The 26,514-nt window shown below is 42.0% G+C and overlaps 1 protein-coding gene across 1 annotated transcript in view; it reads left to right on the forward strand.

Moving 5' to 3' along the window:
- Positions 1 to 21,336, forward strand: part of LOC103900663 (granulocyte-macrophage colony-stimulating factor receptor subunit alpha) — a 34,574-nt gene extending 13,238 nt beyond the window's left edge. Inside the window, exons 6-13 of the mRNA XM_019472618.1 lie at positions 11,785 to 11,914; positions 12,007 to 12,182; positions 13,561 to 13,700; positions 17,381 to 17,419; positions 18,440 to 18,569; positions 19,011 to 19,107; positions 19,979 to 20,061; positions 21,250 to 21,336. Coding sequence (XP_019328163.1) covers positions 11,785 to 11,914; positions 12,007 to 12,182; positions 13,561 to 13,700; positions 17,381 to 17,419; positions 18,440 to 18,569; positions 19,011 to 19,107; positions 19,979 to 20,048 — 782 coding nt within the window. The 3' untranslated portion in view covers positions 20,049 to 20,061; positions 21,250 to 21,336. The remainder of the gene's footprint in view (positions 1 to 11,784; positions 11,915 to 12,006; positions 12,183 to 13,560; positions 13,701 to 17,380; positions 17,420 to 18,439; positions 18,570 to 19,010; positions 19,108 to 19,978; positions 20,062 to 21,249) is intronic.
- The last annotated feature ends 5,178 nt before the right edge of the window (positions 21,337 to 26,514 follow it).

Raw genomic sequence — 26,514 nt, forward strand, 5'->3', positions numbered from 1 at the left:
TGGCTGCTCTACCACTTGGAGAAGGAAGTTATCATCGATGCATTCCAGGAACCTCTCCGATTGCTTATGCCCTGCTGTGTTGTCCCTCCAACAGATGTCGGGGTGGTTGAAGTCCCCCATGAGGACCAGGGCTTGTGAGCATGAGGCTGCTCCTATCTGTCTATAGAGGACCTCATCCACTCGGTCTTCCTGGTCAGGTGGCCTGTAGCAGACCCCCACTGTAATGTCACCTGTCCCTGCCTTCCTTTTAATCCTGACCCATAAGCTCTTGGTCGGCTCCTCATCCATCCCCAGGCAGAGCTCCATGCACTCCAGCTGGTCATTGACATAGAGGGCGACACCCCCTCCTCGTCTCCCCTGCCTGTCCTTCCTAAAGAGCCTGTATCCCTCCATCCCAACCCTCCAGTAATAGGAGCCATCGCACCACGTCTCCGTGATGCCAATAAGGTCGTAGCCCCTCATGCATTTAATCTAATTTAACTTTAATCTAAGGGGAATGAAACAGATAGGTTCTACTGGATCCTCTCCATCCTGCTTCACTCACAATTGATCATGGCCATTGGTGCACCCCTTACATCCCCACTGCTTTCACTACAAAAGCTGCTGAGGCTGCAAAGCCATTCAGAAAACTGGAATTCACTACTAGCACCCTGATGAGAACACCAGAAATCCTGTCCATGAGGTAGTGGAGGTGGGAGTAGGAGTGGAGCAAACATTCTTTTCCCATCCCTGGGCAAAGGCCCAATATAACACTCACTGGGGAAGGATGGTCGGGCTATATAACCTTCTAACCAAGTGGTTCGGATATTCACACAGATAGAAGTCCTGTATTCTGGTCTCCTAAGGCTGTTCCTCTCTTCTGTGGAGAAAGACATTTGCTAAAAACTAGGAAGTTCTTCCTGCAAGGACCAAAGAGGAAGACTTGTCTGCCATTTGTATTTTTGTGGTCTACACAAAAGCTGTAAGACATCGGCATTGCAAAATGCCCAGGCAGTTTTTGTGAGCACTCCTATTGTTGTTGGAGCACTAAATTATTCTTCAAGCTTTTGGGACTTTAAAGCAAGGTTGTTTTTAATCATGTTCCTGCAGTGACTCTACTTCTTGTAGAGCAAAAAGTTGGAAAACAGCACTAGTATCTTTGCCCAGCTTTCTCTTCTCTTTCTCTTCTCATTTCTATTCCTCTTCTTCTTCTCATTTCTCTTCCAGCTCCTGGCGAGGCCATTCAACACTACTTTCATTCAACACTACTTTTCTGGCCTCTAAAAGATAACAGACTATGGTAGCACCATCAATTGCACCAGCTTTTCTTGTGATTTTTTAATTTTTTTTAATTTGTTTGCATTTTTTAAAGCCTCAGGGCAGGACTTGCCCTAAATATAGACAAACAAAGAAATCCCCTGGGTAGGAGAGTTCCTTTGTCTGTGGTAACATCACTGTGCTCGTGGGCTGTTTGGATTGTTCTGCTGCAGTATATTCCAATTTAAAAACAAAAAGTACCCAAACCCCAAAACCTCAAAACCCAGACTTCCTCATTTTGTTACAGGGTGCATAATCTGAGGGAGCAGCAGAGAGCACGCTGCTCCTCTGCTGCCTGCTCTGCCGGCTCGGGAGATCTTCAGAGTGGGAGCATGGGGCTTTGCCTGGGGTGCACAAGTAGTCACACAGTTGAGAGCTCAACTGGAGAAAGAGAACCCACCACCAGACAGATGTGTTTGTCCTTGTCCACCCATTGCAAGATGCGTAATTGGGATGACTCAAAGGTTGGAAGTTGGCAGCACTTCCCAGGACCAGATTTAGGCACAGAAAAAAACACACAGTCACCCAGGACAGTCAACGTCCCACTGCATCAACGCTAAACAGCGTGATGAAAGGGTGTCTCAGATACAGACACTGTCCAGCAATCCAGTCACAGCCGTCAGTGGGCACAGCCTTGTGGTCCAACTGCTTCTGCCAAGAAATCTCCATAGGATTGTGGAGCTACACCCCCCTCACAGCAATAGCTGCCCTTAAACGCCATCCCTAAAGTGGTGCAGGATCAGCAAATGCAACTTTTGTGCAATTTATCCTAGCCTTCCTCCTCCCCAACCCAATCTCTGGGCTGCATGGCTCACCTCAACTCCCTACCTTCTCCGCTCCTGCAGTGTGAGGTGCCAGAGGATGAGTAGGGCTCCTGGTTTGGATGTGTCTGCTGCAGGAATGGGTAGGAGACTGCCTAATGCTCTGGGAACTGACCCATTGGAGGAGGCAGACCAAGGGAGGTGAAAGGACAGGGGAAAGGAGAGAGAAAAGCAGATGCACGGAAACTCTGTCTTCCTTCATTTTCCAGAACCCCATTTGATTCTCTGTGACATTTCCTACAACTCTGATTTTATTACCCTGGGCACTTCCCCCCACTCTCTTCTCCATGAAATGCAGTCTGTTACCACCACAAAATTGAGTGCTTCTCTTCCAAAGATGAAGACACAAAAAAGTGTGTGGTTTTTTCATTCTTTGTGATCAGAAGTCCTTTCTTCCACCTTTACAGCACAGTAAGTGTTAAAAAAATACCTACATGGATAAGTATGGAATTTCTTTAATCTGAAAGTGCAGTGAAACTTCTGACAATGGACTACTTTTTCCTCTGAATTACTGCCATGGGCCCAGACCTGAAGTCTAAAATTTCAATTGCTTTGTCTGTTGACACCTTTGATGTGATAGGGATATTCTTATCAAAAAGAACTTCTTCTATGACTAAATCTACTTTTTGGTAGAATATCCACCTATTCTTATTTGTTCCTCATTCCCACTGTTTGCTTCATAACTATGCTTCAGAAAAACCTTGTTACATTTTTATTCACTCCTGGCATATGAAGAAAGTGAACTCCCATGAATTGGTCCTTATAAAGCCACCATCGCCTTAGACCTTCCCCTCTGAAACCACAAAAGACCAGGCCAGGCTCTGTTGATTCTCTCATGATTACTGTTTCTAGGGATGACTGGAGCATTTTAAGTTCTGGATGCTCAAGGTGAGTTGTTCATCTCCTCAGTCAATACCGAGTTACTGACAGTCATGATCAAATGCATGAACCCAACCATAGGGTGTCACTTAATGCATTGCTTTTCAGTTCAGGCCTTTCTCTATTCTTCTGGTACTGCATGTGAGGAGAAGTGGAGCTGGTTCAATTTTTATTTTTGTAGAAAATACTTTTGCAGTCATAAAGTTGCTAATATGATGAGTAGACTTGCTGTGCTACACCTGTTCCCTTTATACTGTATGAGTTGCGGAGAAGAAAGCAGGTCAGATATCCAGTTTGGGGTGTTGTCTGGTCTCAGTGACAACTCAGTATCATTCATGTTTACAAGCAACGTAAGAGAATGAACCTGGAAAATGACAGCACACCTATAGCTCATCAGTCATCAATCTTACGCTCTAGCAGGAATCTAGGAAGCAGAAATACTCATGAGCCTAGGCATTTCTGGGTGTCTAAAAAGTAAGCCCTCTTTGACCCCAAAGGCAGTCAGCACTGCACTATCTTTGGCTTTCTTTTTTGGAAATAACTATATCTTAATTATGTATGAATAGCTGATATAGGAACTACTGCTGATATGGTTATATCACGCCATATGTCAATAAAGAAGCAGTAGGATAGGAATGACCTTGGCATTTTGATAAAGGTGAATCCTGGAGCATCCTGGAAGGGTGCTGGGCAGCAGGTAACTTTTTCCAAATATAGTAGGCAAGAAACGGGAGTGGTAGAGAAGTACCTGGACAGTTGTCTCTCCTACAAGTTTTTAACTCCAGCAGAACGGATCTGCCTGTTTTTAAGAGGAAAATGTTGACATATCTTGCTTTTTGAAAAATGTCGTATTTTCTAGTGATGTTTTAATTTCAACCTGTGAAGAAATTAAATTACTTTATATGGATTATAAATCTCCATATTAAGTAAATTACATTGTCTTCTGTGAAGCAAAGCCTTTCAGGATATAAGGGAGCTTTTGATGTTTTATATTGTTTATAATATCCCTCTCCTTTAGAAAATGCACAGCTGTGACCTAAGAAGGGAACAAATGCTCAGCAGCAGGCCCTGGAGTGGCTTTTTGTAGTTGGATGCTTACCACTTGCAATTTTTTGTCTGTTTTTGTAGTGGTTTGTGGTTTGGGTTTTTTGACACTGGGAGAAATGGACTGAGAACAAACCCAGATCACAATTTTTGGTAGTGATATATCTTATTTGAAGATTTCATATCCAAGATTTTAAATCCTCTTTTTCCACAGGCTTAAGGAACTTTTACAGTTTGCATTGTCGTCTCCCTGAGTGCCTCCATAGACCGTCCCTGCCCAGCCCCCCGCGGCTCCCTCCACCCTGCCCAGGGCCCAGGACCCCATGTCCCCCTCGGCCCATCCCTGTCCCCAAGGAAGTGCCCGATGCCTGGGGACTGGGGACTGGGCGGTGCCCCCCCAGCTGCCCGGCTCCTGGCTGGGGGTGGGATGGGCCCTGGCTGCCAGGCCCTGCCATGGGCCCATGTCCCAGCCTGGCCTCGGCCCATCCCTGTCCCCAAGGAAGTGCCCGATGCCTGGGGACTGGGGCTGCCCCGGTGCCCCCCCAGCTGCCCGGCTCCTGGCTGGGGGTGGGATGGGCCCTGGCTGCCAGGCCCTGCCCTGCCCCACCATGGGGAGCCCCCACTGCTCCCAGCCCCCAGAGATGGTTTGTATTGAGCGATGCTTTGTACTACTCAGTATTATTTAGAGCTAGAGAGAAATACCTGTAAAAGAAAAGTTTTTTGTGCACTCACTGGATTCCCAAGCACCAGTGGACTCTGTACAACAGAAAGGAAAATTTAACCAGCTAACTGCTTGTTCATGTTATATGAAATCATGAGTTGTGCAATTACATTAATTTGGTAAGAAACAGGAGGGAAGTGATGAACATCATATCTTGCAACACTTCCGATGGTATGACAGTTCCCCAAAACACAAGCAGCAAGGGAGACAGCCCTATTTATAGCTATACTACCATTTAAAATATGAATTTTTCCGTCTTCTCTGAGCCTGAAGACTATGATAGAAAGATGAACGAGATAAAGACACTTTGAAATAGAAGGTAGGTCCATCTTTGTCTTTCTGACTAGGCAAAATCTAAAAAGCTGTCAGAGGAACACACAGAGCTAAGCTGAATGAAGTTTTTCACAAATAAAGTACCTACTGCCTGCTAAGAAAGGTCCTAGCCACAGTTTTGATTTGCTTACTATGTTTGATACTGAATTTGTAGAAGTTAGACGCCACTCCTAGATCCACTTTTAAGCATATACTCAAAAACATCCTTGAAAATACATGAACTAATGCCCTCACCAAACTTACTATATTCACCATTGGGTAACTCGAGCTGATTGACATTGCTGAGACCCATTTTGATATTTTCTGTTTGCAGCTGTTTATCCACCTGCTTGACATCTATTCATCCTAAACTTTGCATATAGCAAATAGATAAATAATCTTTAGACCTTAAGATAGCAGTCATCAAATGTATGTATGTAATGTTTATACAGTGCTCCCGAGATCACCAGCTTTATGAATCATCACACAAATTGTTTTGTTACTGTCCTGGTTTCGGCAGGGATAGAGTTAATTTCCTTCCTAGTAGCTGGTACAGTGCTGTGTTTTGGATTTAGGATGAGAACAATGTTGATAACACACCGATGTTTTAGTTGTTGCTAAGTAGTGCCTACACTAGCCAAGACTGGCCAAAGGGACATTCCATACCATGTGACGTCATGCTCAGCATATAAACTGGGGGGAGTTGGCCAGGGAGCAGGCATCGCTGCTTGGGAACTGGCTGGGCATCGGTCGGTGGGTGGTAAGCAATTGCATTGTGTATCGCTTACTTTGTATATTCTTTTATCATTATTATTATTATTGTTGTTATTATTATTATTATTATTCCTTCCTTTTCTGTCCTATTAAACTGTGTTTATCTCAACCCACGAATTCTACTTTTTTTTTTTTCCCCCCCAATTCTCTCCCCCATCCCACTAGCAGGGGGGAGTGAGCAGACGGCTGCGTGGTGTTTAGCTGCCTGCCGGATTAAACCACAACAGTTACAGAAAAGAACAACTTCTTTAACTTTGTTACTGTTTATTTGAACATTTCTCTGACTGCTTGAGAACTCAGAGTCTATCTAATCTTTCCTCCAACTAGAACTGAGATGGTCAGATGGTGCAGAAGCAGGCATGTGAGCAGGTCAGACTAGACAAATTCAAAGGAGAGTGGTTCATGCTGGCATCTTTCACCTTGAGCAAGTTGCACTGTTCTCTGTTTCCAAGGAGGAAGAAATGGTTGCTCCTCTTGCACTCATCCTCATGACCCAGTGGATGCTGCTGATCACCCAGTTGTGTGTTGGCTGGCACTGCACAGACTGTGAGTAGAACACTTCCATGGGGAAGTCCTCTGAGGTGGAGTGTAACATGCTTCTCATTATGGGTAGTTGTGCTTAAGTTGCCTTCTGTCTTAGATGTGCTACATAGTAGCCTCTGCACCCAAAAATCTGGGAATCAGTCCTGTACCTTAATGATCCTGTTATGTGACACTTGCAGCAGAGATGCCAGACTCACCTACTAGAAATTTGATGCTGAATCAGTGGAAAACGGAACTGAGTTGGATGAGCAGCATGAATTTCACTGAGGACTGGTGTTCAGTGACTGCAGGAGGTTTTACTGAGACTATAATGGTAAATTTGCTATGTAAAGTTTTAGCGGTGATAAATCACTACACTTTCTTCTTTTTCTTTCATATCCTTAAGTAACTGCAAGAAGTATCCTTAGTAGGAACAAGATAGTCTCTGTTTTAGCAGTCCTTTCTAGTTTTTGTTGAAACCTATCTTGATACTGAGGCGTATCTGTCCTCTCTGGCCATTCTTATGAAATTTGTGCCTTCAGAGGACTCTTGTGGAATCAGGGCCTTGATGGGACTGAAGTGTAAGATTGTCTCTTTTCCTGGTTTCAGAGGAACTTTGGTGAGACGCATCTCATGCTGTGCAGATGAGAATTTTTAAGTACAAAGGACAGACTGAATTAGACACATGGGTCCTTACTGACTTACCTAAAAACAAGACATAAGCTTTCAGGGACATTGGAGATGCAGTGATGTGCTTGCTCAGGGCTGATTGGTGTGACACAGAAACCTGTGAAGGCACAATATTTCTGGAGTGGCTCCTGAGGGCCAAGCAGGTTCATACAATCATAGAATATTTTGGGTTGGAAGGGACCTTTAAAGATCACCTAGTCCAACCTCCCTGCTATGGGCAGGGACATTGTTCACTGGGTCACGTTGCTCAAAGACCCATCCAACCTGACCTTGAACACTTCCAATGACAGGGCATCCACAACTTTTCTGGGCAACCTGTTCCAGTGTCCCACCATCCTCATCATAAAAAATTTCTTCCTTATGTCCAATATAAATCTTTCAGGTTTAAAACATTGCCCCTTGTTCTGTCAGTACAGGCCTTGGTAAAAAGTCTCTCTCCATCTTTCTTATAAGCACCCTTCATGTATTGAAAGGCCACAATAAAGTCTCCTCTGCTCTTCTCTAGGCTGAACAATCCCAACTCTCTCAGCCTATCTTCAGAGGAGAGGTGTTCCAGCCCTCTGATCATTCTTGTGGCCCTCGTCTGGACCCACTCTAACAGGTCCATGTCTTTCTTGTGCTGAGGACCCAAAAGCTGGGCACAATACTGCAGGTGGGTCTCATGAGAGCGGAGTAGAGGGAAAGAATCACCTCCCTCGACTTGCTGGCCATGCTTCTTTTTATGCAGCCTGGATGTGATTGGCCTTCTGGGCTACAAGCGCACATTGCCAGCTCAGGTCCAATTTTTCACCCACCAGTATCCTTAAATCCTTCTCCGCAGGGCTGCTTTCAATCCATTCATTGCCCAGTCAGTATTGATACTGGGGATTGCACCAACCCAGGTGCAGGACCTTGTACTTGGCCTTGTTGAACTTCATGAAGTTTGCATGGGCCCACTCCTCAAGCCTGGCCGGGTCCCTCTGGATGGCGTCCCTTCCCTCTAGCTAGTCAACTGCCTCACTCAGCTTGGTGTCATCCACAAATTTGTTGAGTGTGTACTCAATCCCACTCTCTGTGTCATTAATGAAGATATTAAATTGTATTTGTCCCAGTAAAGACCCTTGAGGGACACCAGTCATCACTGGTTCCACTTAGACATTGAGCCATTGACTACTGTAAGTCTTTGGATGCACCCATCCAGCCAATTCCTTATCACCTAACAGTCCATCTGTCAAACCCATATCTCTCCATTTTAAAGGCAAGAATGTTGTGGGGGACCATGCCAAAGGTCTTACAGAACTTCAGGTAGATGACATCTGTTGTTCTTCCCTTATCAACTGATGCAGTCACTACATTGTAGAGGAACACTAGATTACTCAGGCACGATTTGTCCCTGGTGACACCATGTTGGCTGTCTCTAATCACCTCCCTGTCTTCTGTATGCTCCAACATAACTTCCAGGGGGATCTGTTGCATGGCTTCACCAGGCAGGGAGGTGAGGCTGACTGGTTGGTAGTTCCCAGCATCCTCCTTATGTCCCTTTTTAAAAATGGATGAGATATTCACTTTTCTGTAGTCACTGGGGACTTCGCCTGACTGCCGTGACTTTTTAAATGTGATGGAGAGTGGCTTGCCAACTACATCAGCCAAGTCCCTCAGGACCCTAGGATGCATCTCGTTGGGTCCCATGGACTTATGTATGCTCAGGTTCTTCAGGCGGTCTCAAACCTGATCCTCTTTTATGATGGGAGGGACTTCGTTCCCCCAGTCCCTGCCTTGAGATTCAGGGACTTGAGATATGTGGGAAGAGTGGTTGCCAGTGAACACTGAGGCAAAGATTTGTTGAGTATCTCAGCCTTCTTCATGTCAGTTGTTACTAGTTCTCCTGTCTTATTTATCAGGGGCAGTACACTTTCTTTAATCTTTCTTTGCTGACCAACGTACCTGTAGAAGCCCTTATTATTATTTTTCACATTCCTTGCCAAATTCAGCTCCAGGTCAGATCCAAACTTCAGCTCCAATTCAGATCCAAACTTTTGATAGCAGACAGGAGATCTAGAACTCAGTTCTTGTGTAAATGGATTATTTGAGAAGTGTCATGACTTTATGAAAAGGCAACTTCTGCTTCTGATTAAGTCTGTTTTCACTGCTTATGCAGAGAAGACAGCAAGCTAAGCATTTCCTATTTTGCAACTACTAAGTTTGTTGAGCAAAATAGTTTCCTCTTTTACTGGCCTTTACAAGCTGCACAGATACTTCAAAACAAGTCATGAAGTTGTGCTCTTGGGATTATTCTTTTCTCTGTACATGTATTACTCCTGCGTTAGCTAAGTTCTCTTCCTTTAGAGCCCAAAGCTGTCTCCATCCATTTGGCCAATATTTCTTGTGCATCTGATTGGGTAGGTAACCTCCAAATTAAAGTTGTTTCAGGAACAGGAACTGTAACAGGAAGGTATTTTTTTTGACAGTTTAGTTTGCATAAACAGAGAGGGAGTATTTTACACTACATTCCTGTGTCAAGCAAGATGTATACCACATCTATGGTAAACATTAAAGTTTCTATAGGCAGTTTCTAGAAAATTCTGACATTTGGGGACTCCTCTGATACTCCATGCAGTTATATCACCTGTATCAGTAATCACAGATTTGAGTAGATTCATGTCACCCTTATTTCAACTATCTAAGCATGGAAATTATAGTCCTCTAAGCTCTGACAGGAGCTACTAGAGAGGTACAGCCCCTGCCTGAGGGCAGTGTATCCCAAGCATCTTATATGCCACTGTCTGTGTTTTCCTTCACCACTGCATAGACAAGGCACCTATATGACTTGCCCAAATTAGGTGCTAGTTTTTAGAAAGCTAATGTTAGTGGAGATGAACCTCAAGCCAGCTTCTTGCCCAGGCAGTCATCTGTGGCGTATCTCTCTTTGTCTTTCAAAGGAGTGTAAATCGCATTACAGCTATCTGTTGTTTCTTATGAAAACACATATGCTCTATTTTGAGGCGGTTCAACTGATTTGGTGGACTATTGTGGACTATGGGTAGAAGGAGAGGAGGAACTGCTTATTCTTAACACTGCCATGAGCTTTTCAGGAGGGAAGCACTGAATGCTTCACCTTGTGCTGGTAAAGGTTCATTACCCAAAACTTCTGGGAAGAGAGTTCTTGAGCCTGGGAAGACATCAGTACCTACTTCGCTACTGTAGTTGTCCCACTGTTACAAATCAAGGACAAGCTTAAGACCTTTCTACAGGGAGTAGCACTGTGTAAACGAATAGATGAAAAACTAAAAAGTAGTAAACCTTCTGCATGACATTTTTCAGGCAGAGAATATAAAGTGCATGTTTGGAAATATAGCACCTCCTCTGCACATGGGGCAAGTTTTTCTGTTACAGCAGCAAACATGAATGGTGCATACTCAAGCATATGCAGATACATTCCTCAAGGTAATATGCTAGACTTTAGGAAAGGATTTGCCTACTTCCAATGGCCTTGGGGTAAAAAAACCTGAAACCCTTCATTCCTTAATTCATTTGTTTTCTGAACAGGTTCTTGTTCACAACCTTATGACAATGTTTGTGTGAAAAGAAAAGGAGTTTCCTACAACTAGCTTAGTAATTTTTTAGTCCTCAGTTGCCACCTTGCTTGGTGCCATCTTTTTAATTGCCAATTCTCTTTTAATTGTTTGTGCTAATATTTTATTGACTGCATTTGAATGTCTTTAAAATGTTATTAAAAATCCAAGTGAAACAGGATTGTGGCTGTAGTTTTGAAATTCTTCCTTGAGAAATCTGTGACATCTTGAATTTTGTCACGGCGCAACTCATGGTGTGATGCCCAACACTTTGCAGTGTCCCATCCACAATAATGAAAGATCTGACAGAATTTACTCCTCGTTGTATGAGAGGGGTAATATATATGAGACTGTTAAGAGAATGAGGTACAAGATCTGTTCATTTAAGCAACATGGAATTGGCATATACAAAATGGCACTACTTCCTGCCTCATCAAGCTCAAAGTATTTGCTGATTCCTTATAAAAGGATGTATAAGTAATCCTTCCTTTTAAAAGGTATGTTTAGTCTCATTATTGGGTTTTGTTGGGGGTGGGGGTTAAGGAGTAAATGGATATGTTTGTGATCAGGAGAAGATTCTTCATGTTAATCCCAGGTGGAAGAAGGTATCGCTGCAGAGCACAAACACCTCACAGGTTTGCATCTACATCTCCCTGAAGTCTTGAAAAACTTCACGGCTCTGCACTTGGGTTTCTCTCCCTCTCTGGAGTCCACAGGGAAGTTCCTCATGCTCTCCACTCCTTTGACAGGGCACTGAAGAACATCTTTCAAATAGAAATGCTACAGCAGGGTACTGAAGGATGACAGGCAAATGTTTCAGCTTGTGGCATTGTGGTAGCAGTGTCTCCTTTTGAATAGGAACAATTCAAAGCACAAGGGTAGCCACTTTAGGTGTCAGCTTGTACTAGAGCAATGTAGGCTCTCTTGAGACTTATTCTATCAGCTGCAGCTATAATCATATCTTTGGAGGATTTTTCCATGACAAATTCTTCATTGAATCTGTCAGTGCAAATATTTTCCAGTGTTACTACCTAAAATGAAGGAGGTAATTCCTAACCCAAGCAATAACCAGCTGGAGTTGCAGGTGTCTCACATATCTAAGCGTGTGCCAAGATCCTCCAGCTCGGAGCAGTCACACAATTTTTCCTCATCACGGATATCCTTGTGTTTGCAGGCATGAATGGGTCGGCCATTGAAAACTTCTCCTGCATGATTTATAACGTTTCCTTCATGAACTGCACTTGGCGGGCAGGCAGGGATGCTCCAGGAGATACCCAATATTTTCTCTACTGGAAGAACTCGAGGTAAGTAGGTCTGCTTGAATCTAGGGAAGTCTGAAGTCTCATTCAACACATCACACTGCCCACGTTTAACTAAAATACCTTGCTATATACAGATATGATGATGCAATGGAATGTGAGCTTTACATTAAAGATGAAAATGGCAGAAACACAGGATGTAGATTCCAAAATGTGAAGATAGAGATTGAAAAAGCTTACTTCCTGGTGAACGGGTCTAGCAAAGACTCCCTGATCCAGTTCTATGATGAGTACATTCAACTGTATAAAATTGGTAAGTAAATAATTTCTTTCTGCTTTATTTTCATTATTGCATGAGGGTAGTAGAGCATTTATGCCTGAGAAGGAACCAAGTACCCTGTCTCACCTAGAGTCAAAAGTAAGAGACTGTGGCCTCTTCAGGAAAACCTATTATCCAAGCAAAAGAGCAATGAGGGAAATTAAGCAAGAAATCTCCACAGCTGCAGCCTGACTCAGATTCTTTAGCAATCTGCCCTTATTGTTTTTAGGTCTTTCTCCAGCAAGGTCCACAGGACTTCAGAGATTGTACTTTCCCTGCTGTCCTTTCAATGATGGCCAAAGACCTTTCAACAGAGGAGACTTTTCAGGAGAAGTTTAGCTGAGCACTGATTTCTCCTTCCCATTGCCAGTGGGGATGGCATACACCGACACCATACCCTTGATTAAAGAAATTAATATGTGTACAAAATACCCCAGGTTTTAGTATGTTCTTTCACATGTGGTGCTCTACTTGGAAGCATCCTGTGCAATTACTGTTACTGTGGCAAAGCCTTCTTGGCAAAGTCCCACTGTTTTTGGTATTGCCTCCAAAAAATGGACAAACAAGGCTTCATTCTATAAGGAGGAGGAATTGAGCTGTAATATCACTCATGGCAGATGAAGCAAGACTGTTCTTTGACCAAACAGCCCATCACAAATAAGCCAGGCCTGTCTCTAAACACTGGTGTAAAGTAGCAGTCTAGCTGAAACAAAGGTTTCCTCTGTCAGTCTTTCATTCACCCTTTCTGTCATGAGTGGCTGTCTTTTGCTGTTACACTAATCAAGTCCTTGGCAATGATAAAAATATAAAGGTCCTCATATTTTTGCTCACATCTGTGAATTCAGGGGAGATATCTGAAGAAGTTGGCTAGATTCTTAAAACTGAAGTGTTATTCTTAAATTTGTATGGCTAATTTTTTGGAAGAGGGGAATAAACTGCATAGTTCACAACACCAAGCAAGCAACACCTTCATGTTACAGAAGCATCGTGTGAGGAGGCTTGAAGGAAGAAATGACTTTTGGATTTCTTACATTAGGGTCAGCATCAGCTTGTTCTTCTGCGGTAAAAAACATACTTATAAAAAGAAGATGGGACTCTACCTTATTCATCTAGAAAATAAATGGAGGGGGTTTGTATCTTTGTATGCTCCTAAGTCACGTTCCCTGGCGTAGTCCCTGTTTTTTCTGATCCTGGGGACAAGATTTAAAGAACTTCAGTCTTTAAATTATTTCTAACAGAGTTCCTAAAAAAAATAGATACAAATTAGTATCTTTCTTCATAGAGGTGTTACTTGTAATTGCACTCTCTTTCATCAAAGCAAAAAGAGATCGAGTGATTTTAATTATTTGAATTCTTGGTTATATCATTTCAGAGAAGCTCATGCCTCCATCAAATATCACTGTCAACTGTGATGAAATTAAAAAAGATTGCATAATTCAATGGCAACAACCCCAAATAAGTCATTCTAACAAAGACAAGTGTTTTAAATATGAAATCAACATAAAGTATAAGGTAAGAGGAATTTCTTCACCTACATTTAACATTAATACATATGTTTGCATTTACCAATACACATGGATAGAAAGAAAATCACTCTCTCTTGTATGGTGCAGCCTTCCTCATACATAGCACCATATTCCTTTGTAGCTGTGCTTTTCAGGCACCCTGTTATGCCATGCTGCCCCATTTTTTTATCCCTGTTCCCCTGTGTGAGATATTGCTGGAGATACACTGGTTGACTGTGACTGTGTGGGACTAAGAGGAGAAGCACGATTAATCAAGACTGGAACATATCACAGCTTTGGCTGTGACAAAATTCAGAAAAGGCACTTTTTTCACTAAGACCTGTTGGAGCTGTCCTGAATTGGAGTCCTGCCAGTGGTGACTGCATCTCTGTGAAAGGGCAGAGATTAGCTGTAAATACTGGACAGAGAAATGTGCATCCACTTAACAAGTATGAGATGATAGAGGTGAATGAAATTTCTGTATATATGAAACGTAAATAGTTTATCCAGATATCATATATAAGCAACACACCTGTTGGTCCAAGAGTTGGAGCTGTACAATGTTAAATAAAAGTAAAATAAATGTGAGAGAAAGCAGAAAGGCAGTGTGAATAAGCACAGGTTACTGAGGGAATCCTTTAAACTACTGAAAGTCAAATTCAGACCTTGGTTTTACAAGTCATTTTGCAGCAATAGGGAAGGATTGAGATTGCTGTGTTCCGATGCAAGAGTAGACCTAAGCTACTGTAACTGTGGCAGAATTGCATCAAATGACCACAGGGTGGCAGATAGTGACTACAAAGGAAAAACCTGCCTGTACAACAACCAGATTTGGCCGCTTAGTGGCTGATGGAAGGCATTCCCTAGGTTTCCTTTATTTCGAACTTCTTAGTCTGGATCGGGCTTGCTATTTCATACATGAGTTTTCTTGCAAGCCCAGCTAACTGCTACAAAACTGCATTACTTCTCCGAATCCCTTGGCCGTTGCAGCAAAGAAAGCTTATAGAAAACTCTGTGTGACATTGGAATAAAAGTGTATTGCAGAAAAGCTCAAGCCTCCATCAAATATTAAAGACTTCTTAAAGTATTTTAATATGCCTAATATTCGGTTTGTAAAGAATATTCAATTCACACGTAGTCTGAATTGCCTAGCATTTTTTAAATAATCATTAGCAGTTTTCATGTTACCAATTATGTCAAGGTCCAGCAATTGCTGTATTGCAAAATTCATTGTTTTACCACTGCCTGGTATAAACTTGTACTGTTTTACTAATACACTATGACCAACATATATTGTATTACAGTTAGCCTTTAAACTTTATTTTCACAATTAGAAATTACTTGCATTGGGAACAAACAAAAAAAAAAGAGTAACATAATTTCAATCACATTTTTTCATGTCTGACACCAATAAACTGAATTTGCTGAGAACCTTGGATTCTTCTTCAGCGGTGTTTTAAGTTAAGGCTTTATAGATCAGGATATCTGGGAAACCTGAAGGCAAACCTTACCAGTGAAAACTGAGCTAAAAAGGTACCAGATACCTCAGCCTTTCCCATGTCCCTTGTCTCTAGGTTCCCCCAACTCAGTGAGCAGCAGGCCTGCATTCTCCTTAACCCCCCTTTTGCTGCCAGTGCACTCACAAAAACCTTTCTTGTGTTCACCTCCCTCACTAGTCTCAACTCCAGCTGAGCTTTGGCTTTCCTGACTCCATTCCTGCCTGTGCAGATGATGTCTTTGTATTCCTCCCAAGTCTCTTCTTCTACCTTCTGCATACTTCCTTTTTGTCTCTGAGCTCAGACACAATCTTCATGTCCTGCCATGCTCACCTGGCACACATGCTCGACTTTCTGCACACCGCAATGGACCATTCTTGTGCTCTGAGGAGGCTGTCCTTGTAGATCAACCAGCAACTTTGCCTCCAGGGCAATTTCCCTTGAATGCACATACCTGTGGCTGCGGCTGCGGCTGCGAGGCTTTCTCAAGCTGCCTGAAGAGGGTCTCATCTGCTTCCTTTTCTTGATCAGGAGATCTGGAACAAGCACCTACTACATTGACAGCTGTGTTGGTCTGTCCTCTAATGCCTACTCACAAGCTCTTCCTGGTTGATCATTTGTCCCAAGACAGAGCTCTGTGTATTCAAGGCACTCTTTTACATAGAGCACAAGGACCAGGTTAGCAAGCCCGTTTGCAAAGACACTCTCACCCCACTTGGTGAGATGCATCCCATGCCTGCTCAGTAGCCCCTGTTTCTCAAAAAGGATCCCAAGGTCATAGAAGCCAAAGCCCTGCCTGTGACACCAGCCACTCAGACAGGTGTTGACCTGCTGGATGAGTTCAATTCTACTCAAGCCTTTCCCTCTCACTGGAAGGACTGAGGAGACACCGTCTGGGCTTCCTGCCCTTCACCATCCCCCCAGTGTCCTGCAAGCACCCTTGAAACCATCCCCAGGTTACCCCTGGCCATATCATTGGTGCCCACGCAGAAGAGCAGGAAGGGGTAATAGTTCAATGGCCAGACAAGTCTGGCAGTCCTTCTGCAGCATCCTGGATCCTGGCCCCTGGCAAGCAATAGACCCTCATCAGGTCAGGTCAGTAAATTGGTGGTGCTATCCCCTGCAGGAGGGAGTCTCTTCTGAAGTCTTCCATGACCTCATTGTTTTCATTTCGTATATATTATTTTAGTATAAACACAAAAAAGGGAGACTATATTGTTGCACTTTCTCCTAGATTGATCCCTGTGCTTAAGCTAGCTTGTTTACAGATTCTAGAAGCTGTCCTGTACAGCAGCACACCTTGCAAACTCATGTTCAGGTGCCACATGAGCATGCATGCAGTTATTTGCTAAAACAAGTTTGGATTAATTTCATTTTAAAATGGAGTAATACAGAATGCAGAAGAATTAAAAAATACATAACTCCGGCAGGCTAATGGAGATGATATAATCTGCAGTCATTAGTTGTATGTGGTCACTACATTACATGGTAGTCATTATGGCTATTAAGAAGAGATGAGTGAATTTTATTCTATCCATCAAAAACGTAGTCGGAGGGCAGCCTAAAATATCTGTGAATCCATGTCAGTCCTGAATATTTTCATCTGAGGGAAAAGGAAACAATATTTACATAGTATTTGCAATTAAATATAGTGACATTTATTGTAAAATAGAAACACTAGATGTAAAGTAAAAAGTTCATTTCACAGATTTTTATCTTTTTTTTTTTCCCCTGGTGTGTGTAAGAATAAAGTTACAGTTTTCATTCAGGTCTGTTTTGCTTGTGTTTCAGTTTAATCACCAATCTGAAATAAAATTTATTTCTCAGCTCTGGTGGTAAGGAAGACAAATACTCTTCCATAGAAGAATTAGTTACTATATAAACTTGGCATTGTAGATGAATAATATATTAGATACTAAATGTTACATAAAGTACTAGTTCTTCTGAAAAACTGTCAAGTAGATAAGAAAGAGTGCAGAAAATGGGGACAGTAGATAAAAATGACTTATTATTTAAACACAAAACAAGCAATCATAAAAATTACTAAATGTCATAAAGTACTAGTTCTTCTGAAAAACTGTCAAGTAGATAAGAAAGAGTGCAGAAAATGGGGACAGTAGATAAAAATGACTTATTATTTAAACACAAAACAAGCAATCATAAAAATAAAGGTTTTCTTCTCAATTTACAGGATAATCCTGAGGGAAAAACCAAATATACTTCTATACAAGTAAGTCTGCTTGTTCTATTAATCAGCAATACATGTTAGTTTCATAGTGACTTGTGAAAAGTAAATAGTACGCAAATGCCTTTAAATCAGTATGTGTTCAATGTCCTATGCTTTATGGGATCTTTATAAAATTTATGAATGTGTCAAACTGCTAAATCATCATGACATATGTCATTTATTATATATTCAAGTGCAGAACTTTATTACTATTCTGTAAGTATTTTGAAAAAACTTTCATTTTACATTATATTGCCCACTCTCCACCTCAAATATTTGGATCAGAGTTTGAAGTTACACATCAGTGACAGCAGAGAAAAGAGACACAGAGAAAACACCTCCTAGGAACTTAATTTTGTTTATGAAAAACAAAGACCACAAAAGTCCTTTGGGATCCTTTGGGATCTTTTGGGATGGAGGCTGTCCTCCAGGTATGCTGCACCTCCTTCTAATCAGTGCAGCTTGCACATCCCACCTCTGTCCTGAAAGCAGCCACGAGCAACCACGTTTCAGTAAATTGTAGTAACGCTAAGTATCGCAGTCTTCTACTTGTTTTACAGGTTTGGCTGGAAAGTTATGCTTTTCCTGAAAAGTCATAATGCAAAGACTGAGGAAGGTGAGGTGCACGCAGTTTATTCCTCAAATCACTCAATTCTAGCAGTATTGAAATGAGACAATTCAAGATATTTTTCTGCCTCTGTCAATGTGCCAAGGGAAATTTTCAATAGATCAGACTATATCGTAAGAAATTACAGGATATAGTTTAAAAGACGAAAAGCTTCTAAACATAAAAAGTTTACTGAGTGACAGGTTACTTTTTAAAGGAGATAGATACACACATACGTACGTATTATATACATAATAAACTTGCACATGTTTATTTTTTGCTTTGTAACAGCAGTCTACTTTAACAAGCAATGATCTCCTAGACTTGTAAAAGTTTCACTGGTAAATGGCACTTGCATATTATGAACACCCAGACGCGCAACAAAGAAAAACAACTCAGTTTTGCTTTGGTTTTAGGAAGGGGTGAATAGTCACACATTTCAAAGATCCAATACAAGAAAGAGGTACCTCCTGAAAATGAGAACAGCTGGCAGTGCCTGCCTTGTGAACCCAGCCTGGGGGGAGTGGAGTGCACCTGTGGAGTTTGGTAAGAATGAAAATCCATGCCTTGGGCTACTCTCCCCCCAGCGATGTCCTGGCCACCTCACACATTGCTGGGCATCTACGGACACACAGATATATAAAGGCTTGGCAAACATTTTGTTTCCCTCCACATTACTGAGAAGAAAAGGAGGAAGAGAATTAATCCATCTCTTAATAGTCTGACATTGGAAATCAATACAAAAAGTTACACATTTGCAACTGAAGTGCGTACTTGCGTACCGCAGGGGATGGGCAAACAGGCTCAATGTCAATCCTTCCCAGCAGACTTTACTGCTAAGGTGCTAAACTAAAGAGCTGATTTTTATACCAAGTGAAACCTTTCAGACTGACATTCACCAGTCAGTCACGAGAGTAGATATTTGACACAGCTGTACATCTATTCCTCTTTATTAACAATAGTACTTTATGACTCTTTCTCTTTCAGGAAATGAAGAAATTATTTCTTCTTCAGTATGGATTTTACTTGTGGTAGCAGTTGTGACCCTCTTAGTGGCAGTCGTTGTAATTTTGCTCTGCAAAAGGTAAACTTAATTTATGCATTTATTTTATTTTGTGTGGATGTGTGAAACACCTGCAGTTCTTAAACAAATAAGGTAGAGGTGTCTCTGTAGCATAAATAAAACTTTTTCACTCACACTGTGGTAGAAATCAATCCAAATGAGTGAGCCTGAAGCAAGTACTGTAATGGTGATGACCAAAGTCCCTCCCTGGCTGATCCACACAACTTTTTCCAGGGCCTCTTCTGTCAACATGGCAAGGACAGCAATTATATGCGATTACTTATATTAACAGCACAGCTGCTCTGAATACTTGCAATGTAGACTGTCTACGCAATAGCTCTTCTGATTTCTTGAACTGCTGAATTTATTGCAAACACACGGGTTGATTGTACTTAGCTGTAAAGATTTTGCAATGTTCACTAGAATTGTCCTAGCAAACTGAATGTATCAGAAAGCACATAAGCTAAGCAGCTTGCTTCTTGAAATAAACCATGTAAGTGAAACAGAAAGAAAAAGGATATTCCGCCGTATCATGCACTTTGTATAGAAATATACAGTAATTCAGAGAAGATACTGTTCTTCCAACTTGTTAAAATTTTTACACCTACTTTTCACTGGTTGTAGTGATTTAAAGAGCAGGACAATTGGGAGTTCCTTTTCTTTCAAAGAAGAAAATAACAACTAGTGAATCCTTAACCAAAAATGAAACTATTACCATCCAAATTCTTAGTGTTTTCGTGATATGTGTTCATTCTGTGCTGACATGATGTATATTTTTCATTTCTCTTCTGTCCTGGAAGAGGAAAATAAGAGCTGGTTCAAGGGTGCAATGGTTTTGACACATGACAGTTACTTAATTTTTCTTTTCTATTCCATCCCTTTTGATCTCCAGGACTGGCTGCTGGAAAGCAGCATTTCCACAAATTCCAGAGCCAAAAAAATACATTTCGTGGACTGCCTAATACAAATCCAGAGGTATGTTCTCTTTCTATGTTATATTAAATATATGAAACACATACAAGACTATTGCAGGTATTTTCTAAATGATGAGGAACTTAACACAGAGAATAACTCTTCTCTTTGCCATATTTTGAGGAATTGCAAGAGAAAATCAGCAGGCAAGTTTGTTAAGGGAAGTCAAATGCAGTCCTCTTCCAGACTCCGGGGGTTTCTTCCGTTTAACAGGTACAGGGACTGATGCTCCCATTGGTAGGTTCAGACAGCAGCAAGGGCCATGCGTTTTCCCAACACGAGGCACACACATGTACAAACACACACACAGAGGACACTAATGCAGCCATCCACAAAAAGACCAGCACGGGTGCCTTTGCTGGCACCACGTCAACACCACGAGCAGTCACATAAATAGGGTCGCAGACAGCCTGCTGCTCCTCTCTGGCTGAGCAGGGCTGAAGTTTGCCAGCGAGACGTGCATACACCCTCACTCTCTTCATTCACAACAACCATAAATTCGCAAGTTCCTCACATCCGATCTCTGTGTCCGGACCCTGGGTGTCCCCCCCAGGTCACCAGCTCTCACCTTTGGTCTGTCCAGTTGCAGGTCTCTCCTACTCACCCACCAGTCCAGCTTCAATGAAGTTCGCTAGCAAGTTAGACACACAGGATAGAAAGCAAGGTGACACAGAAAGCAGTTCAAAATAGGATTTTGTGAGGTAACAGGACAGACTGCGGTGGTCACACACAGCGTATGACCAGACCAGCCTACCGACCAGCAGCTCACTTGCGCCATTTTCTTGTCCAGCAGTTTATCATGTTATGTCCAGTAATTTCTCATGGTCTGTTCAATTAGCTAAACCTCAGGCCAATGTGTACGCATCTACTTTCATACCTTAGCAAAGTTTATCTTTTTGTATTAATTTGTTTGAGATGATTTGTGGTAATCTGCGTGGTGCATTGGAGAAAAGCACACGTTCTCCCTGTCCATTTCCAGGCCAGTCAAAAATCATGTGTCAGCATCACAAAGTTGCTAAAATTTCAGTTATGTCCAGCTAAGGAAAGCTTATCAGCTAAGAAACAAAGAAGTGAAATATTTCTATAAAATATGCAATAAAAGTTGAAATACTCTCAGAATTGTGCATAAGTAAGTAGAGGCTAACCTAACCTTATGTATAAAACTAATGGAAGTTTTTATTTTCCTTTCAGCTGATGGAGAGCAGAATTCAGTCAATAACATCTGAAAATGAAGAGATAATATTAGTTGCTGACATAGTGAAATAACCAAGGAAAACTGAGGAATTTGAAAGTGCATTTTGTAGCTCAGGCAACTGCATATTCCTGTGGAAAGTCTGTGGAATAACATATAGGCTTTCTTCACTTTCTTCCTTTTCTTGGCAAAACCAGTAGTGCAGCCAAGAGAGAATGATACCTCACCTGTAATTTTTTTTAAATGCCATGGTATTTGCTTTTGATTTTGGCTAACTAACTGTTTGGGTAACTTGTCCTTATTGGATATCTTCCATTTTGTGAATATGAAATATTTCAATCAAGAAGTTTTAGTTGCATTTTAATTTGTTTACGGAAAAATAATGGGTTTGTCTTATATTAAAAAGAATAAGAATTCATTTATTGAGACAAATAAAAATAAATTAAAAAAAAATCTGGTGCCTGAATGCCATCGATCTACTGTCAAGAACGGGCCTATTCATACTTGAAGTTTCCTCAGATCTCTTAAAGTACACATGGGCAACTAGAAAATTGAGAATAGGATTGAAAACAGGCTGACACATTGAGTGGTGGCCTGTAATCCACAGGAATCTCAAAGGACAGGAGTATGTCTAAAACCCTAACTAATCCTAAAGCTTAAGTGTGTTACAAGTTAAGAGATCAGCCGCCATTAACTTGGTATCAGCCCAGAATTTACTTCTGTAGGTATCTAGCTCTTTATGTTCTTACTGCTCACTTGCCTTTCTACTACTTTCATTCCTCTTTAACTTCCCAGTATTTTAAAATATTGAGTGTGTGACTTAGTTAATCTCTGTGTCCTTTTGTTCAGAGGCCTTTACTACTCAGCTGGACAACAATTTTTCAGAGCCATAGGGTTAGGACAAGGTACTGGGAAAACAGCCCAGGCTGTTGTTGAATGCAGTGACCGGTTATGAACGACGCTTCTCAAGGATCAATGCTGAGACTCATAGTGTTTAGTACTAACAGTAACGTGGACAATGGGGTGAAATGCAGCCTTAGCAAGACTGCGGATGACAGCAAACTGAGGACACTGCCCGATATACTGGAGGGCAGGCCTGCTATTCAGAGGGCTCTTGACAGGCTGAAGAAATGGGTTGATAGGAACCTCCTGAAGCAAATGCAAAGCCAAATACCTGGGAAAAACTAACTGCATGTATCCTAGAGAATGACTGACTGACAGGTCTGCAGAAAAGGCTCTGAGGTCCTGGTGGGCAACAAACTGAACACAGATCGGAAGTGCTTCCTTATGGTAATGAAAACTATCCACATGTTAGGCTATACTGGGTGGAGTGGAGCCAGCAGGTCAAGGGCAGTGATTATTCCCTCTACTCAGCACTCATGAGTCTGCACGTGCAGTTCCGTGTCCAGATTTCAGCCTTCTAGTACAAGAAAGACATTGGCAAACTGGGTAAGTTCAGCAGTGGGGCACCAAGATGATTATGGGGGTCTGAAGGAACTGGGATTTTTCAGCCTGGAGAATAGAAGCTAAGGGGATTTACTGCTGTCTTCCACTGCGTGTAATGAAGACAGAACAGACTTGTCTGGGAGTTGCACAGTGTGAGGATGAGAGGGAACAGTCACCAGTTGCAGCAAAAGAAAGTCCAGTTTGATATACGGAAAAAGAATGATTTACAGGTGAGAGTGGTTGGATGGTCTCTGGAACAGGTGTCCAGAGAGGCTGTGAAATCTCCATCCTTGGATATATTCAAAACACAACTGGACAAGCAACAGGATCTGACATTGAAGTTGGCTCTGCTTTAAGTGGGAGGCTGGACTCAATGACCTTCAGAGGTACATTCCAACCTAAATATTTCTCTAAATATTTCTCTAAATGGCTCTTGTCAAAGCTGGTCAGCCTTTCTAAGTCCCTGTTGTGAAACAATGGTAGCCATTTGTACACTTAAAGCAACTGGGAGAGCTGGAGTCGTACTAGGTACTGGTACAGTTGCCCAGATAACTACTGCGTAACACATGCCTCTTCCACTTGGGAATAGGGCTTGACTCAGTAGGATTTTGTTTCTTTTCAGTGCTGAGCTGTCAGTTTGAGCCAGCACTTCTTTTTCTTTTTCATTTCCTGATGCATTCTCCACCTAATATATAGCCTTAGGGGTAGGGCTTGGGGAAGCATTGGAAAGCTAAGTATTGGAAAAGATGAGAGGCTCAGGTAACTCATGTGTTTTGGTGGTCCCGCTGAGGTAGGAAAAGGAATAATGTCCTTTAGAGCCAGTTCTTCGTTTTCTGTTTCACTGACTGGAAGGGCCCTTTGTCTCTCATGAATCCCAAAAGGAGTACTAGTCCTTGCAGTCAGAAAGCATCATAAATTGTGATTCTTATTCAAAGGAGAAAGCACTGAGGCGTAGTAGCAAAAGGGGAGTGCTTAGGTCTTCTTATTGTGGAGGAACGTAACCCATTTTGATAATATGCTCATTTTATATAGATGTAGGAACATGTTTCCCACCTTCTGATCCAACGATACTGCAGACCAAGGAATTTGAGAATTGTGCAGGTCATTATCAGAAGGGAGAGGGACTAGTCTGGTGAGAACTTTTGTCCTTTTTAGGGTTCAGACATTTCCAATAGCATTTACAGTTCCCAGTATGAGGTGAGATACAGCTGGAGAAAGCAGCCTGAGGAGGCCTAGGTTCTTCTGAACACTGGAGGGTTCTCAGGCTTGTGAAGAAGTATCATATCTGCACAAGACAACAACTACATGTATTCTCTGGAAAGTGCTATACCAAACGCTGAGACTTTGAGACAAGCACAGACTTACATTTCTGTTTGAGAAAGATCAGACCCTTGTGCACAGAGCAATGGTTCATCTTGGAGGATGGGTACATTAGGTTTGGACCCACTGTTTTTCCTCTTTCATTTTCTATGGGAAGTATATACCCAATCTCTGTTCTTACAGGTTCACTCCTGGAAAAACTATAAGCTCCATCAAGGGTTTTCAGAAAAATATTTCTGTTTCTTTTGTTGGTCACGGGTGTCTGACATGGCCTTACCTTGCCATAAATTCTTTTGTATGGATGGAGCACTCTTGAAAGGCCTAGCAACAGCCTTTTCGGAAACATGATAAACATAAGGCAACCATTTCTAAAGAGACGTGAATAGGGATATCTTCTGGGATATTGTCCTTGATGTAGGCTCTGTTAGGCCATTTTCTCAGAAGCCTGGGAGAGCTAAGGTTTACTTTGCCATGTTTCAAATTTGAGATTATGTTCTGCAGGAGAGGTCCTGCTTTAGCGTTGCTGGGTAGAGTACTGTAAAAGCTCTATCACCTGTTTTCTCTGCTTAGAGCAGTAGTATCTAAATGTGGCGGGCTTGAGAGGTTTCGATGTTAAATGTTGGATTTAGCTGACCATTGCAGCCAATCTCTCTAAGTAAGCTTTAAAAAACTGTTACCATTTCAGCCCTTAATGTTCTCCTCTCTTCCTAATAACACTGGTCCACAGGTTCTGCTAATGCTTTTACTAACTCACAAGTGGTTACTCTTTCCAATGCTAGATTGCTCGGTTTCTTTACACTCTTACTTTGCTGGATCCCTACACTGAACTGCTCATGCGATTTATCAGCATAAGTGGTTTCAGAAGAGCTATCCTGCTGGTGGTGTCTTCCCTGTTCCAGAGGACAGGTGGAGTTCTGTCATGCTCAGATGATGCAACCTCCCAAGTCAAGCATTTTTAGACCAGACAGAAAAATCTTTGGAAATTTATCATATAGCAACAGCAATATACAGGAGCATAAAGGCCATACCGTATCAGATTAGCATGTCAGCATGTTAGGATTTTTCTTCATCATGTGTGCAAATTTATATTTTTGAACATTGCACATGAAATTGGCATTTCATCTGCCAATTTATCGTTCAGTCACTCACTATTATCAGGTTATTGAACGCCTTCACAGTCATTTTTGGTTTCTATTATCTCCAACTACTTGTAACTATCCATGTGAGGATCCTGCTCTTATCTCAGGGCAGCTTAGACTTTTCTCCTGGTCTAACGATGCAATGTTGATTTTTTTCGCTAACCCCTTTGACTGGCACTTCATTTTGAGCATGATCTTCCCTCGCATTCCTCTTGAAGAAAAGTCCTAGCATGACAACATCCTTGAGGGCATCTGTAGTACCAAATACTCACTGACACTTTCTGCTGTCACCTTACCTCCTTTAACAAATCTTTTAATTTACCTTAATCGTCTGTTTGCTCAGTGGTTTCTGACTAGATTCCTTTTCTGGGAAATGATTTATTATTAGAATTATTTTATTCCTTTTACAGGTTGTTCCATAAAAAACATTTTTGGCCTGGCTTATTTCGCTCTTGTATTTATCCCGTCAGAATTCACATGCTTTCCTGTTTTCCGTCTGTGGCGAGGGCTCCAACTTTTTGACAAATGCCTTCTTACTTTGTACAGCCTCCCTCATCCTTTTACTTTGCGAAGCCAGGATCAAGGAGATTTTTCTTTTTAAAGAGGCAAAAAACCCTACTATTTGATCTGTTTGTACAGGAAGATACCAGAGTGGGCATAGCCATGTCTTTATCACATACTGCCATAGTGGCTCCACATGTGAAGGCTTTGTAGAAGCAAAGAATATTAGGTAACATTTCTACAGAATAACAGTATTATTGGTACTTGGCAAAAACCTAATTTCTGCATCTCTTACGAAGTATAGCAATGGGCAGACAATGTAAGCCCTTGTAAGCCCTTGTAAGAGCTAAGTAGTCAGTAGAGACCGTGAGGTCAGCACAGAAGACAAGAGGCAAATACCCTCAACTCCTGGGTTGTCTCCTGATACCCTTGACAGAGATCAGGAGCACAGCATCAAACTATTTTACTGGTAGAATTTGATTTCTGGGCTCCTTTCTTTGGGAAAGAAGTGTATTCCAGCAAGGAAGTCAGAATTTGAGCAGGTAATAGCAGAGCACAAAGCTTCCATCTTCGGTTAAAGTCTAATTCCATACAAGGCTCAGCCTTGATTTGGAGTTATACCAGAAGAGTCTTACGATCTGACTCCCCAGTTTGGATGGTTGGTCAGTGAACCATCTACTGAGGGAAAGGCTGTGGATGTGGTCTACCTGGACTTCAGTAAGGCCTTTGACACCATCTCCCACAGCATTCTCCTCGAGAAGCTGGCGGCTCACGGCTTAGACAGGTGTACTCTGCGCTGGTAAAAAACTGGCTGGGTCGCCGGGCCCAGAGAGTTGTGGTGAATGGAGTTCAATCCAG

This window comes from Aptenodytes forsteri, unplaced genomic scaffold, assembly GCF_000699145.1.
Source record: "Aptenodytes forsteri isolate BGI_AS27 unplaced genomic scaffold, ASM69914v1 Scaffold212, whole genome shotgun sequence".
Taxonomy (NCBI): Eukaryota; Metazoa; Chordata; class Aves; order Sphenisciformes; family Spheniscidae; genus Aptenodytes; species Aptenodytes forsteri.